This window comes from Etheostoma spectabile, chromosome 17 (assembly GCF_008692095.1).
Source record: "Etheostoma spectabile isolate EspeVRDwgs_2016 chromosome 17, UIUC_Espe_1.0, whole genome shotgun sequence".
Taxonomy (NCBI): Eukaryota; Metazoa; Chordata; class Actinopteri; order Perciformes; family Percidae; genus Etheostoma; species Etheostoma spectabile.
The window spans coordinates 2,658,971-2,675,964 of NC_045749.1; the positions used below are offsets into that span (position 1 = coordinate 2,658,971).

Below are 16,994 nucleotides of genomic sequence, written 5' to 3' on the forward strand. Positions count from 1 at the left end.
CACACACACACACACACACACACACACACACACACACACACACTTGGTTCAACCATGGTGACTAGATTTAAGAGTCGGATTATTTGTACTGTAGTATAATTCATGATATTATATGGCTCAATGCACAGATTTACACACACACACACACACACACACACACACATACCACACACACACACACACACACACACACACACACACCCCAGTCTTCACCAGCAGATCTCCGCGCTGGGAGATTATATAAGGGAGAGTGGGAGGCTGAGAGCTATTTCAGGACCAGAAAAAGACGCAAGGGTGCATGTGTGTGAGCGTGTTTTTGTGTGTGTATCCCATATGGATTTGTATTGGTGCTGCTGTGTGTGTGTGTGTGTGTGTGTGTGTGTGTGTGTAGGCCTGCTGTAAGGACTATAAGAACTCTGATTCAGTGGGTTTCATAACCAGTCAAGTTTGAAGTGAAGTTTGGCTCACAACCTCTGGCAGCTCAGAGAGTCTCTGTGCCTACGATGCGTTCAGTCACACCCCGGAGCTGCCTGCACACACACATTTAAAAGCCAGCCAACCCACATAGCTGCTCAGCGACTGGAAAATGCCCACATGTTTACTTGTTGTAGCCACAGACATGTCAAGTGCACCCGGATGTTGTGGCAGCAGCATCCTTTCCCTCCCAGCTCTGATAAGAGCCTTTCCAAAGCCTTCTTTTAATTGCAGTCTTCTCCCAAAAAAGCCCCTCTGATTTGCCTGAGATCTCTGGGAAACATTTTTAAGGGTTCAGCACTTTCTACTAAGGAAATAGTCCCTTTAAAACCGTGTGGAATATACAGAGTAAAGGGAAGGACAGTCTCTGCAAAGACATGCTGCTGCTGAGTTGGGTAAATGTGACAGGTCAATGCACTGAGCTCCACAAATCATTTGATTGTACTGGGGTGCAGGGAGAAATCTCAGTTATTCAATATCTCTGAAGCTGATCAAATAAAACCAAAACTGTATCCGTGACTGCTGCAAAGCAATTTCCCTCAGGATAAATGAAGTTTTATCTGATCTTATGACTGTATACCTCTTGGGTGAATATGAAAGGGTTTTAAATTCTGACCTGCAACAAAAAACAAGAAATTAATGATAACTATTATTAAATGCGTTCCTGTGTGCCATGAAGTGATTACAGATATGCAGGACACCTCTCTCTCTCTCTCTCTCTCTCTCTCTCTCTCTCTCTCTCTCTCTCTCTCTCTCTCTCTCTCTCTCTCACACACACACAAACACACACACACAAAATGTCTACAGACTGAAATGTAAGAAGATGAAGTAACGAACAGTGTGCAGAGGTTTTCTCAAAGATTCTGACAGCAAAAAGAGAATTGGTGAACAAATGCATAACAAGTTACCCGGGGAAACGCAGAGAGTGAAAGGAAACTTTAGAATAAAAGAGCTTCATGTGTAACCGCATACAACAGGAAAATAAAGCTTTTCAGCTGGTTTTGGCATTTCCACGTCAAATTAACCTTATTTCCTGCTCAGTAAAATAAGTGGGATCCCAAAAAGTCTGTGTTGTCTTTCAGCGCTATGCTGTCTTTAGCTCTGGACGAGACGAGACGCAGGACTGACTGCAGCCGGAGGGCCGTGCTGATACAAGAGCCCAGATCCAGAGTTTGTCCTTGTTAGAGTGATTCAGCCTGTCTGTGGGTTCTGGAGAGCTGGGCTGTGAAGTGTGAAGGCACATTTGGCCGCTCTCGCCTCCATCACTAAATCATCTGTATCACTGTTTTACTTTAAAACCTAGCCTGCATGGTCAGTGTGAAAAAATGGAAGCACAAATTTGTTACGCAAGTCCAACACAGGACCAACATTCACTGAGAGACTCGTCGTCTTTGTAAGGTACGGGACAAGACAAAAAGCTATTGAACCACATTATTAACATGATGTAGGATTATATATGTCTCTGCAAAACTGTTTTGAACTTCCCACCATAGAGTTTAGATTCTCTAAACTCTATGTCCAAACTTGACCCACCTCGACCCCCGGGCCGGGTCGATGTTTCCCACCATTATCCGAGGAACGGCCCCTTATTCATAACTTTGTTAGCCTAACTGGGGGGGAAGAAAGTTAAGCCTCAACAGTTTCTCCCGTAGATCTGGGTAGGCTATATGTCCAGCACAGACTTGAGTGTGAGGTAAACTGTGCTAAATGTGTCTCCCCGAGCTGTAGCACGAGTCCTTTAGCAGTAGATAGCATGTGAAGTCTCCATATCCAGCGTGTTATTGGCCAGTCTGGGTAGTGCGTTGGCGTGCAGACCGTGGCCAAGCCCAGTATTAATCAGGTGATCGAGACAACAAAGTCTCCTGTATGGTTCCATGGCTCTGATCATGTTGCTGCCTTCAGCTGTTACCCACACTATTAGGCTGAGATAGGGAGCTAGGGTCTAGTTTTTTTTCATTTTTAATTTTTTACGTTTCTTCAGTCGGATCCATTTGCGATCAATCCCATTCTGAATAAAATAAACTGAGTTTACATGCTTCGTCCTTGTTGCATTACTCATTAGGATACTTCTAAACTGATTTCTGTAGTTCAGAACGTCAGCCCACGTATTAAAACCTTTTCAGGTTTAAATCAGGGTCATAATTCCAGGTAATGGGCCTGGGCCGGGGGGGAGGGTCTGGCTTGACTTTTTGGGCCCAATCTAATCTTTATTCCACCATGATTTGTTTCTGCAGTCTCTTTGTGGTAAAGCCTGCAGCGTCTCTCACTTAATTGCAGTATTGAAGCATTTCAGTAAGTCAATAAAGCATGTTATGAAATATTGAATAATACCTCGACTGTTACTCTGAAACCGCCTTTAGCTGCTAATTTAGACATGTACTCAATACTTTTAAATATGAACATTTGTGTTTCACTTACAAATAACTGTTTTCCTCTCATGGTCAACTCATCTCTGAACAGCATTTGGACGAAAACTCTTTGAGACAAATTATTATAAAAGCTTGCTGCTTCTTTCTTGAACACGTATATTTATCTGTTTATTTACAGACAAAGGTTTGATTTACTATTTAAAGGGGCGCTATGCAGTTTTGGACATTTCTTCGCTTTTTACTCGCAGGTTTCTCTATAGAGCCCCCCCCCCACAGCTTCAGAATAGATATTTGGCAGCTTCTATGTTTACTCATGTCTGACTCCTCCATTTTCAAAAAACACCATATTTTTGTTGCACTGCACATTGCTGCAGATCTTGTTTTCAACCTGTGTGACGATCGAGATTCAGGATTTCTCCTCTAAGCCCTTCTCAGCAGGGGGAATGGCCACTGTGGGGGAACGAGACTAAATTCAGTTTAAAGGCTAACTACCATGTTTTTCAACCCTATTTACCTTTGTTTTTGTGTGTAAGTGACTGATCGGAACCATAATCTTTGTAACTGGTCCAGTATTAAGCATGAACGCTGTAACCGCGGCCACAGACCGGGCTGCAATGTAACCCTACGGGGCAAATGTGCATCGTCAATTTGATCCACTAAAAGTTCTTTATTTTGCCACTGACAGGCTTTAGAGATGGGCCTTTTAAAAACCTAAATACTTTTCTGTTTAACCAGAAACAGCTCGGAAACCCACCAGATTCCATTTAAAAAAATAACAATACTTTTTGCGTGTATTTTCCCATGTAAATTGGTCAACTATGTGTTATGGTTGGATGGTGGAAGGTTGACCCAAAACGGCTTTTATTATTGTTCAATTTTGCTTCTGTCGACTTTAAATGAAGTGTCTTTTACGATGCAAAAGTTACTGTTTATTTACAAGGAATCTGCTCGGTTTAGCGGACGCAATTTCACTTTGGTTTTTATATTTTAAAAAAGGATATTACTCTTTAACAGAAGGGTCGACCTCCTTAGAAATCCTTTCCATGATGTTGTCAGACGTAGACACATAGGAAAATAGGGTGCAGGTTGAAGAAAAAAACCCGGGGTAGTTACCCTTTAAGTGCAGAGTTCTGAAACTTAATCTGCACCAGTCATGACACGATTGGCTTTTTCTAGAAAAAGTAATAACTTTAATTATTGATATTTTAAAGTGGATTCAAAGAAACTGCGAGTTTGATTGCCATCCCCTTATTATGCCAATCACTATTAAACTGCAATTCACTGTACTGCCAAAGCTGAATTCACACTTAGTACAATCTGATAGGACAACATGTGATCTTTACCTGTGAGTGATACACAGCTACAGTTTTGGACCAGCAAATCCAAATCTACTCACACTGAATATCAAAAGGCGAGTGGGAGTCATTTCCTGAGATGAGAGCATACATTATTTTTAAATATGACCTGACAAAAGCTAGTATATGCACAGAGCAGTGTTATGGACTCCTAATTACAATAGCCTAATATGATTTAAGAGTATCTAAAGAATGATTGATGGCTTTCCAAAGCGTTCAGAAGAGCAGAAAAACCATGAAATCAAGAGGTCAGATCTGCAGGCATTTAAGTTGGTGGCTGCTATATTTTTTGTTTAAGTGAAATGTCCTATGAAGACTGACTCTTAGTAAATTAAATGTTTTCTTTTACGTGAATTCCTTTAGTTTTTTTGACTAATCAGACACTGAACCAAAATGGATAGAAGCTGTCAATATCTGTTAATCATGATCACACGCGGCTCGGTAAAGTAAAGTTCACCACTGAGAGCTTGAGAACAAAAGAGTGGTTTGATTTATTTGGAGCTTTCATCTCCGAGGCACTACTAATTAAATAGCTTTCCTCTAGCACTACGAGAAGACTGAGTACTCTCAAATTACACACTTCAAAACTGTGTTTTCAAATATGGATTTATGTAACGATCCAATAAAAAGCACCAAAACTTCTTTAAGCACTCATTTAATGAGAGCAGGTATCAATTTGTTCCCCGTGATTTTAGAACGAGACCTTTAAATTATTCAGTGTAGAGAGAACGATCAGACATCCCACACAAGGCCACAAAAACATCTCACAAAAGGCCTGGCAGCCATCGGCACACAGACAGTAATGAAGCAGCATTACCCAAGTGTAAATAAGTGGGAGAGTAGAAAAGGTTACGCAGCCACGTTTCCCTCATCGCTAACATTTGCTTAAAGGGGAAAATCAGCAGCGGAGTCAGATAAACGCCAGAGGATTTCAGAGGAAAAGCTCCAGTAGTAGCTGGCGTCTCCAAATAACCTTCTGGCTTATTGGGTTTATGGATCTTCAGACTAGAAGAACTTGAAAGGAGCATTGCGGCATTTGTGGTTCTTTTAATAATCATAACAGTGAGCAAGGGAATAAGCAGAGGATTCAAATACGAGTGCAGCTTCACATGTAGCAAAGGGCTGGACTCGAGCCCCGGCCGCTGCAGTGAGGACTCAGTCTTCGTACATGGGGCGCACACTCTAGAGGCAGCAAATGTTATTTAACATCAATGTGATGCAAATGTGCCAGATTTAATTTGAGAGTAATCCATAACAGTCAACATATTTTAACTGGGTTTTATTCTTGTTTAGTCTATAAAACGTCAGAAAAAAAATGTAAAAATGATCAGTTTTACAGACCAGACCCCCCCCAAGGTGAGGAGAATTTAAATATCCGACCAACAGTCCGAGATACAAAGACATTGGATATTTACAGGAACACGGAAAAGCAGCAAACGCTCCCACCGCTGGAAACATTTAGATTTTAGGCATTTCTTACGAGAAGAATGCTTCAGAGGATTCTCAAAATTACACAAAGCAAAAACTCTTATTACTTGAATTCATGGAGAGAATAATTGTGTCTGCTCTACTGAATAAGGATAATCATTTGCAGCTGTGGTTTTAAGATTAGGACCACCAAATGGATCAGCACCACCAACAACACGGTGGGCTGGTAGCATGTCATTGCTTTTTTTAATCCTCTGATTTAAAAATGGATATACTGTCAGATTTATGTCTCAAAAGATTAAATCATGTTTTTACTGAAGAAAAAAACAGCCTTGCAGTCACGTACACATAGACAAGCCAAAGCAAATTTTCGGTTTTACTCAGACATTGTCGACAGTGTAACCTCTTGATTGAAAAAACTGCATAAAAATAGAAATTCTAGCCAGATTACTTAACATATACCGTACTTGACATGTATGTATGTAGTGGTGTGAGTGTGTGTGTGGTGTGTGTGTGTGTGTGTGTGTGTGTGTGTGTGTGTGTGTGTGTGTGTGTGTGTTGTGTGTGTGGTGTATGTGTGTATGTGTGTGTTGTGGTGTATGTATGTGTGTGTGTGTGGGTGTGTGTGTGTGTGTGTGTGTGTGTGTGTGGGTGTGTGTGTGTGTGTGTGTGTGTGTGTGTGTGTGTGTGGGCGGATGGTCTATATTGTGTTTGCCGTTTATGTGTGTGTGTGTGTGTGTGTGTGTGTGTGTGTGTGTGTGTGTGTGTGTCTCTAGTCCTCAGCCGGTCCGGTGGCAGAGTTGCCGTTAGGAGTTTCTGTAGTGTTGCAGTTAAACCATCTGCGGCCTCCGTTGGTTTCCGCGTGTCATTGCCATGGCGACTCATAAATGACTGTCACAGCCACTTGGTTTTTAGAGCTCCTGGCGATTATCCATCTGTCCGATCTTTTGCCACGGCTGATCAGTGTCCCTCACGGGGCTGTTCACTACTTCTGCTCTGCTCTCGGGACATTCCTTGGTATGGTTGTCACTGTGATCTGGTGTTGAGCACCTGGACGGTCTTGCGGCCGTAGTGCCAGTAGCTATAGCCCGACGCCGCTGTGGTCACCGCGGTAACATACCTGCAATATAATATAACAAAGGACATATTGTTATTCAAACCAGTTTTCATTTGATTGGTCGATTTGGTTTAACAAGTACTATTTTCCCATTGTAGAAAGTCTTTGTTGTGTTTTGGGAGGAACTATTAATCGCCATTTAGTGACTAGTCATAGTTGATTAATTGGGACGATATATTAAATTACTTAACTTCAATTAAAATTGAATTATAAATTCTGTTTTTTATGTGTGTGCAGTGGTAGCTTCAAGAAAGACATTTTGGCAGAGGCAATGCATGCTAATAAATATAAAAAGTAAAATATAGTGTTTTGAAACATCACTTATTTTTTTAAACGTCAATGAATTTATCCACCATTAGGCAGAACACAATTAGAAAATTAGTATCTATTGGTACATTTAATGATGAATTTATTGTTTTTGGTAACTGTGTCGCATAAATAGAAATGTAATAAATACGTTTATAAAATTGTCTTTTTATATCTTTACTAATTTCAATAGCTTAGGCTCCAATTCCCAAGTAGGTAGAAACGTAGTGTAATTCAAGTGGATGTTAATGCTACAAGTTGGTTACGGAGACTTTACAGTTTCTGTCAGGGAAAATTAAAAATAAGCAGGGTGAAAATGAAGTCTGAGTGTACAACAACCGAGCAAGACAAACAGATGCTTGTTGTGGTGTAAATGAATTCAAGTCTGTTGAACTTGCAGAAAAATGTAGGTTACTGTGACACTATGAAATGTTTGTCCCGAGTCGGATCCCTACTCCAACCCACTCAGAGTTGTAGAGTGAAATGAGTCAGCGCGCTTAACCTGAACAAACGTGTGCTTAACAGGGATGAAACCATCTGCATCAAAAACCCTTTGGACAATAAACATTCGTTGTTGTAATCACTACACTAAAAAGTAAAGGACAAGACGGACATTAAAGTCAAGTGGATGAGTCCTGCGTGTGCATGCATGTGTTGTACAGCGTGGGGGTTTACCATAAGCCCTGCAGCAGGATGTGGTCTGTGTACTGAAAGACTGGAGCAGCCAGGGAAGATGCAACCAGAAGGAGCTGGATGGCCGTGTTCACCTAACAAAAAGAAAAATGCACACACACACAAATCCAGAATAACATTATAAAAAAAGGCCCCAAAACATGTCGAAGACTTCAGGCTTCTCCGACAAATGAAGTTTGGCTCATTATTTTTGAGAAACCCTGTTGCACATGTGGCTGGTTCCAAGAACAAAACAAGACTTTTTGGCAGGTAATAATACTCCTGCCGGATACTTTTATTTTCTAGGTATCAAAATAAATGATTTGTAGTGGAGCCTTAAAGGAACATCTTGACAGTGAATTTTAATGTGTTTGAGTGTGTACAACAGATTTCTGCATCCATGTACTGTGGATTCAAATTAAAAATGACGGATGAATGATCTGCACTCTACCAGGATTTCAGTTTCTGCATCTGGTGACTGTCATGCACACGTCATAAACAGCCATAATAATATAATAACCACACATTCTCATTATATCCTGGTATTTAAGCCCCCATTGTTGCTAAATCTCCACTTTAGTGCAGCAATGTACAAAACGTTCCAAGTCTGGTGTACAGTAAGAGTGGGTGGTTGTTTCTGGGTGTCACCTTGCTGAAGAGCGTGGGCTTGAGCTGTGCTGTGGTGTAGCAGGGGTTAAAAAACTTGCTAAGGGTCACCTGGAGGAAAAAAAAGGAAGAGATCACAAAGTACATTCAGGTTTGTTCCTTGACTAAAGCGCCCATTGTAATCCACAGCACATTAACTTTCTACTTCAAGCAGATCTTGCACCCAATGCTGTATTGTGAATCTGTCAAGGTGCGCTTGTTTAGAGTGAAAGGGGACGTGTCTCACCGGTGGAGGTACAGTCTTGTATCTAACCCAGAAGACAGCAGCTATCAAACCAATGTCTCTGGAAATCACTAGCGCTGTCAGCAGAGCTATAACAGGAGAAACAACACAATACAAAAATCACACAAAACACAGTAAGATGGAAAAACAACACAAAGAAATGCAGCGTTGTAATTCAACTGTCACTGATCCTTTTCTCAAATACTGAAAATAAGAGTATATAAAGAGGTAGCTAAAACAAGAAATGCAAACAGTGCAATACCTGGTATAAGTTCAGCATAGGTGAGACTGAGATACAAAATACTGATGAGAATCTTATCAGCCAATGGGTCGAGAGCGCTGCCCAACGCTGACTTTTGACTCGGCCACGTTCTGGCGATGTAACCATCCAGCTGAGTAGAGGAAGAGGTAGAACGAGAAGAGACATTGTAATAGATGCCTTTTCAGAATCAGAATCAGATTTATTTGCCGGGTATGAGGACACATACGAGGATTTTTTCTTTGGAGCATCGTTGCTCTCAATGTGCTTACACTTACAAAACAACCAAACAATATATACACACTAATATACACACAATATATACATACTGTAAACAGAAACAATATAGAGGCATGAGTGCAATGAAGAGTTCAATACAAATTATTTAAATGTGGAGCATAGTGCAAAGGATACTGGGATAAATAGTATTATGTTATTATATTACAATATAAACAGTATGAACATTATGAACAGTACCGAAATGAGAATGATGAATAAATAACAAATAATAAGTGAGATATGAGAATGGGAATGAAGGTCTAAAGGAGCCAAAAGAAAGATTTATTTAATAAGGTGAATGCCATTAATAACCAATCTGACAACAATCATAATAATAATAATAATAATAATAATAATAATGGCTTGCAGTAAAGGCCACCATCCCCTTCTGATCTGCTGACCATGTCTGTGTCGTCCTGGTGATTAACGAACATGTTAATTTAACATTAAAGAGCAGAAGTCTTGTCTTGTGTCTAGTTGAATGAGTCAAGGGTTCACAACTAGCAAGACAGAAACTAAATCCTGTCACAAAATGTCGCCCAGTTTTACGATTCCACGTCAATTCAGATTGAATTTTTTAAAAAACGAGACAAATATCAGAGCAAAATGAGTCCTACTGAAAACTGTTCAGATGTAGGTATGCGTCTTGATTGAATTCTAATGTTATATAACATTTACTTGACAATAATACTAATTACTGCTAATGGGAAAGCAATATGTTTTTTTAAGCATTCCATAGTCTCCATGTGTCAAATGTCTGAAGTCCAAAAACAGTGTTTTTTTTTTAGTGAAAGTGTGTGTGTATCTGCGTTACCAGGTCAGTTGCTCCAGCCAGCGTGAAGAGAGCGAGGCTGAGGTGAAAGTGCTGCTGGATGATCAGATGACCCAAGTACGGAGCCAGCAGAATCCGACACACGCACAAGAAGTTGGGGATGGTCCACGGGTTCTCATACTGCAGACAGAGTGGTAACATCCAGCGTTACATTAGAGATCAACACTGGGTTAAGAAGTCAGCCTGAACCTAGTCCAGCAACAATTCTAATCATGAAGATTCACAAAGAATCCACAATCTTTCCGGGTTAAAACCCCACTGTGAAAAAGATAGGAAGAAAGAAATGTTATAATAATAATTATTCCAAAACAACAACGATTGACTGTTTTGTTGTTGCTAGAATTTTGGAGACCGATACCAATACTGATATTCCTGAGTTACAAAAATCTGCTGACACACACACACACACACACACACACACACACACACACACAAATAAATATAAACTTGCTGGTGCCCTCTGGTGGACAAACTAACAGCAACAGTTTCTAAATTTCTCTCTCTTTCACATTTCTGCGATGCAACTTATCTTTACTTGCAATAGGCTAATATTGAACGCTATGTCCGCCCATCCCACCTGTCTACCTGTATTTACAGTACACGTCTGTACAACTTGAGTTTAGGAGGAAGCGAACAGCGCCGCAGCCCCTTTGCATCCTGGGAGAGGATGTGGACATGGTTGAGGAGTAAAGACACCTGGGTGTCAACATCAACAGGCTGAACTGGAGGATCAACAGCACAGCCGTTTACGAGAAGGGGAAGAGCAGCCTCTATTTCCTGAGAGAGCTGAGATCCTTCAACGTGTTCACCTGGATGTTGGAGATGTTGCACCAGTGTGTCATGGCCTCTGTTCTCTCAGTTCTCTCGGTCTCTGGAAGCTACTCACCAGCTCTTTGAACTTGAAGAGGCCCTCTCCCGGTACCGGACTGGCTTCATTCCGGTCCGCTGGTGACTCCTTGGTCTTTCCGCTGCAAAGCCCACGAGCTTTAGGAGACAGCAGAGACTTGAAGCTGGTCTCCGACCTCTCGTGACCTCCCCGGTGTACGGTTCCTTGCGTTCGCCAGGGTGTCGCTTTCACCTGCTGGAGGATCCCGCTCCAACACGCAACGCGGCCGTCCGTCCCATTCACTCTGAAGACCCACGAGCCGCTAACCGGAGACTGTTTCAACCTCGCGCAGTCGGTGACAGGTGCGTGTCTGTGCCGCCATGACGCGGGCTCGAGCCGACACACACCCGCACACTGCGCGGACAACAGACAGCGAACATTTGCTGCGTCGCGACACAACGGCGCGGAAAGTCTCCGAAAACACAACAACATCATCTCCACGAGCCTTCCGTTACCGACCTGCTGCTATCGTGCGATTCGTACCCGTTTTCATGTTTAAATTTAAGACGCTCAGAGCCGAGAGAATCTCAGCTTTAGGGTAAATGCTAGATCACACCCGATACACGTGTCCACGCCTGCGCAGTGTGCTCGTGATGACGTCACCGCGTGTATTGGACATAGGTACTGGGTGTTCGATCATACGTTCTATGGATGCGATCTAGCGTCCGTGCTACCCGACGCTCCAGCCGGCCATGACTTCAGGCCAGCAGGCTGCCATGTTGCCGTAAACTGACACCGCAAAGGGAGTCGCAAAATCGTCAATGACGCTTTCGTTGACAAGGCTTTTATTTAGAAAGAAAATGATGTTGTGATTAAGACAAGACCACAAAGTTAATATCAGCGAAACAAAGTCCTCAGAGGAAAGTATTTGTAAAAACGACACCACAACCAAGTTTCAGAGCTTTTCTGATTTTATTGTACTCTTTAATTTCAGAGTTGAAAGCATGTTTTCATGTCAAATTCTTTTCTGTTTTGTTGAAGAAAAAAAATATGCTGAGATTTACAGGGAATTAAATAAGTTGATAACTACATGTTTAATGTCAACTAATAAACTGCAAACCATTTGAAAAATAAACCAGAAATGGTAGATGATACACAACGCTTGAGACAAAATGAGAAGCAATTATTTTATTGTTGCAATATATTTATGCAATATATAAAAATGTTTGCCTGTATATTGTTTGTTTATATATACATATATATATATATTGTATAAGTATACACACACACACACACACACACATATAAAGTATATTAATATATATATGTGTATATATAATTAATATATACATTTTATACATATATAGCCCGACCTAGGTCAGCACGAGAAAAATATGTGATATGCAATAGCATTGTTGAATATCGCAATAACAATATTACTTACGATATATAAACCGATACTAAAGTGAACTCAGTTCTGCATTTCTGCTGTTTTCAGTATTCTGCTAAAATACGACAAATTGCTTCTTGCAAGGAAATCATTACCAACTTTCTTTTATTGAACAAATTCAACATTTAATTGAATACCAAAGGCACTACTAAAAAAAAGGATGACAGTACCACTTTAAAGTGCAGTTTTCTACTCATATTTTCTTTCGACTAACACAACAAAATCTCAGTTTCCTTTACGATAGGTCGCAGCCTTTCAAAGGTTGATATCGCGATAACCATAAAAAACGCAATATATTGTGAAGCCCTAGCCTGAGCATTACTGGATTCTTGAGGTCAATTCAACAACCATCTTTACCGAGCTACTAAACATCATAAGATTATTTTTATTTTAGTGACATAGAAGTAACCGTGACTTCGAAAATATAATTTTAAAATAAATGAATAAGAAACTCAACAGTGAGGTAGTATAGTCACCTATTAGGTATTTATCGAATACAAGTACAATACATCAGCATTTCTCTCAGAGACATTTAGTGTGCCAAAGACCAAGACTTTGACAAAGACTTTAAAAAAAAGAATTTCAACTATAACTGAGGAGTCAGTTCCTCTTTTTAGCAGGAAGTTGGTGGTCGTGGGGAAAACTGTGGTTGCCGTGAGGTTGTGGAGAAATGTCCTCTGTAAGGCTTTAGTAAATTAGATGATCTTTTATGTGTTTGTCGGTTTCTGTGGTTGTTACAATCTCTTCAAAAGGTTACACAGCAGTCCGTAGGGTGGAGGTTTGGTGAAAGTGGTCTGGATAATGAGCTCCCCATCAAGTTCCTTTCCTCTTCCATGAAAAGACCCAGTTCAGCTATCCCGAACACTGACCTTTTAACGAGGTCCACCGTATGAAGCAGGTCCCCAGATCTTGGTCTGTTGCAGTTGTCAGTGATCAGACCGTCTGCAGCTGGTACAGCTTAGCTCCTTTCTTCAGAAGGAAACCCTGTTCATTGAGGGAACTCACCAGACCTTCAAAATCCACCACCTGAAAGGAATTAACCAAAGATTGAAAATAAATCCAGCATGCACAGACTGATAGTGTTTTCTGTTAGGAACAGGATTTACTGGATGTATTCAACACTCACTCATGGCCTGAATTACTGAGAATGCTTTTTTGCTAGGAAGAGATTCTTTAAGCAACAGACGATTCACCTTGTCTATATCCACCCATGTCTTTATCTAATTCCCCCTCTTTTTCATATTTTCTTAGGTGTTTGTTCAGTGATTCCGACTGTATTTATGAGCAGTAGGCATCCAGATGCAACCTTGCATAATGGTCTTAACTTCACCAGTATTTCTATTTCAGCGTTTCAATTTTGATGTTGTTCTTAAGCAAGTTGATAACTCAATTTTCAGTACGTTCTAAAGGAGCTCTACGTCATTTGCAGAATTTGGATGACAGTCCCAGTCACGGATTAGATTAGTCAGAATAACATGGGGGTGTTTGTGCCTTTCATATGGTACTGTTTATCTAGTGCATGTGTATTTCAGTTTCACCTTTATGTTCAGTTTGTTGGCGATAGAACGAAGCATCTGTAGGTCAAACTGCTTCTGATTGGTCCTCTGAGCATGCATGTGCAGTGCGTTGACCAGTCTTTTTGCAACGCTACGCTGACTCATTCCTGTTCCAAGCTGCGAGCGCTCAAAGTCCAGATTGCCCAGCCCATCTGAGTATGTATCAGCCAGACTGCAAAACAAAAATACACAATTTGGTGAAAATAACTTGGTTACTTGACATTATCATAGTTATAAGTTCTGTAATGGCTATTCTGCTATGTGCACTAGTTTTAAAAACAAATTCTATATATTGTGCAGCAACAAAATATCAAGAACACAGGTGAGAGCAACGTGTGGAGAACTGTAAAATCCAAGATCCTCTCCTTAAATCTATAAATTTAAGGTAAGTGACAAATACAGAATGCTTCATATTCTTTGGTTTGAGCTTCTGAATTGAGAGGATTTTCTGCTGTTCTTTGTCTTAATAAACTAAATGTTTTGTTTTTGGGTGTTTATGTTTTGGAGAGTTGGTCAGACAATTCAAGCAATTCAACAACACCACCTTGGGTTTTATAAAATTGTGATGACAATTTGTCTTTTTGATGGTTTCAGCCCTAATACACACAAATCCCCCTGTAGGGTCACCTGTGTTTCATGATTTCCACCACATCTTCAGCATCACTGCAGGTAGCCGTCTCTCTGAGCTCCAGTCTGGCTCTTGCCTGCACAAAAACACAGTTAACCACTTTAAATACTGGGGCACAACTGGGAAAATGCTGCCTTTAGTTAGACACAAAAGTGTTGAGTATGAAACTATAACCAAAAGATGTTATCTAGTATGTTAATCTAGCTGTTTTTTAACAGATTTTGTGTAAAGCACTTTGAATTGCCCTGTTACTGAAATGTGCTCTACAAATAAAGCTGCCTTGCCTAGTATGTTAATCCATTACATGCTGCTTTTGGGTGAATACACTGAATACATCAAATATTCAGAAACCTACCTCAGTTAGTCTAATTAAAGACTCGAGTTGTCGTGTTGTGATGGGTGTGGAATCAGCTGAGTGTGATTGAGATCTCAGTGATAGGTAGAAGTCCTGAAGTATCTTTGCTGCTTCAGGAGAGAGCGAGGGATGGACATACTGGCGAGCGTAGCTGATATACTTCCTTAACAAGCATACTGGAATGGGGTCTACAGTTTCACCTGCAGGGATCTTGACACAGAAACAATGGCATGAATGCAAAAGATTTGTGACAGTGGAACAATACAGTTAATCTTGAATCTTGGATTTCACTGTACTCCTTCAGTATGGTCCATTGTATTTACCTGCAAACGTTCAGAGAGTGGCATGTCTGAGTGTTCGAGCAGGATGGAGGTCTCTAAATCACTGTTAGCCCTGGTAACTATGGCGCTGCTGGTTGTGCCTTTTCCTGCCCTGTTTGCCATGACGTGTTCTGACAGGTGGCGGTCATGTGACTCATCTGGGATGTCCAGCAGGAGGAAGACCACGTCGAATCGAGAGAGAAGTGCCGAACCCATTCTAAAGACAAGAATGCCGAGCCGTAAATATAACTAAACCACTTGTATATTTACACAGATACACAGTAACATTCGACAGCAGTCACTAAAAACCACAATCAGTGTACTGTGAGCTGACTTACTTCAGATTTTCAGAAACAGTCTTGCCTCTGTTGTAATGTCCTCCAATGGGGTTCGCAGCAGCTACGACGGACGTCCTGGCCGGCAGAGAGGAAACTATTCCAGCCTTAGCCAGACTCACAGACTGCTGCTCCATGGCTTCTAGCAGAGCCTGCTGCTGGTTGCCCAACTTATCAAACTCATCAATGCAACACAGGCCTAAAGGGAACACACAGAGAAAGAGAACAAAAAGAGAGTGAGGCCAGTAGAAGAAGACAACAAGGTAGAGAAAAAAGAAAAGAAACAAGTAAAAGTGACAGATGGACGAAAAAAGCTAACATGTTTTCTATGCAGTTTTGCAACAAGTAGAAAAGATAACAATGTGTGGATCTACAATCTGTTGATTACCCAGTTGTTGTTTTTTTAAATTCTTTGCGAGGTGAAAAGTTCGTCTGACACCTTGAGCCTTTTTAAAAAGGTGCCCTGCCACACAAAACCATTTTTACTGTAATTTTTAAAAATGTTAGGTCTATTTATGTCGTGAAAGTGAAGATGAACCGCTATCTTCTCTGTGAGCTCTAGACACTGAAAAGAAATAAGAGGAGAAATCAGACCAATTAGAACAGCTGGTCAGTCTGATGTCATGTTGCCTGAGCTCATTACTATTCATGAGCTCCCCCAGTTACGCTGGGCAAAGGATGCTGATAGCCAGGCTCTTATTGGCCAATCAGAGTCAAGTAGCTTTTCTTGTTTAATATTAATGAGAACTGGCACAAATCGAGCTGAGTCTTCCTGCAGGCTTTATAATCCACACTAGAATGGCTTGAAACAAGGTAACCATGGCTTTTTTTCCACAAAAAATGTTAGCGTCCATGGTAGAACGTCAGACATTACCACAAAGTAATGAAATACTGTACGTGTGGCAGGGCACCTTTAAACCTGGGGAACAAAGAGGCAGTGCTGCACTGAATGAAACTAAAGGACTGTCTAATAAATCAATTTACATTATCTATACACAACAGAGGTATAAATAAACACTTATAAACAAAAACACTTTTTTTTAAAGCAATGTGTCCAACTTCTTTCCTACCTTGGTCAGCCAGCACCAAGGCGCCGGCCTCTAGAGCAAAATCCCCCGTTCCAGCGTCTCGAGATAAACTCACGGTTAGTCCTAAAATTTAAAAAAAATATTTTTTATAATTCCCAACTTAATTATGTTGCAACACATCTGGAAAACTGACCAGAGAGTAATCACCACCTTAGCTTAAGGAGAGTAGTACTTTTAAGACAATTTACCTGTGGTGCTTGTGCTGTTGCCACATACATAGATTCCTCTGGGAGCCACATTACACACCGCCTACACACACACAACACACATTAACATATATGAAGTTTACGTATACACATTGAAACAGGTTTGTATATTACAGATTCAGAAAGTCAAGGTAAATTACAACCTCTAGTAAAGAGTAACAAAATTACATTCCTTACTGTTTTCACTACATTACTGCTCTGTTAAAGTAAGTTTTCTGCGTTACCTGCAACATCTGACTCTTCCCCAGTC

At 40.8% G+C, this 16,994-nt stretch overlaps 2 protein-coding genes across 2 annotated transcripts in view; both read right to left on the reverse strand.

Annotated features, from left to right (window-relative positions):
- Positions 1–6,631: 6,631 nt before the first annotated feature.
- crls1 (cardiolipin synthase 1) lies at positions 6,632–11,602 on the reverse strand. The gene is made up of 7 exons (XM_032540837.1): positions 10,867–11,602; positions 9,963–10,100; positions 8,873–9,002; positions 8,614–8,699; positions 8,370–8,438; positions 7,725–7,816; positions 6,632–6,746 (listed from the first exon to the last, which is right to left on the reverse strand). The coding sequence occupies exons 1-7, from the start codon at positions 11,299–11,301 to the stop codon at positions 6,653–6,655; spliced, it is 1,044 nt and encodes a 347-aa protein (XP_032396728.1). The 5' UTR covers positions 11,302–11,602; the 3' UTR covers positions 6,632–6,652.
- Positions 11,603–12,161: 559 nt separating this feature from the next.
- mcm8 (minichromosome maintenance 8 homologous recombination repair factor) overlaps positions 12,162–16,994 on the reverse strand; it is a 14,889-nt gene continuing 10,056 nt past the window's right edge. The window contains 9 exon segments of the mRNA XM_032540825.1: positions 12,162–13,282; positions 13,795–13,984; positions 14,440–14,516; positions 14,796–15,005; positions 15,119–15,332; positions 15,454–15,649; positions 16,521–16,601; positions 16,727–16,787; positions 16,969–16,994. The exon segment at positions 16,969–16,994 is cut by the window's right edge and continues 7 nt beyond it. Of these exon segments, the coding sequence (XP_032396716.1) occupies positions 13,190–13,282; positions 13,795–13,984; positions 14,440–14,516; positions 14,796–15,005; positions 15,119–15,332; positions 15,454–15,649; positions 16,521–16,601; positions 16,727–16,787; positions 16,969–16,994 (1,148 nt within the window). The 3' untranslated portion in view covers positions 12,162–13,189.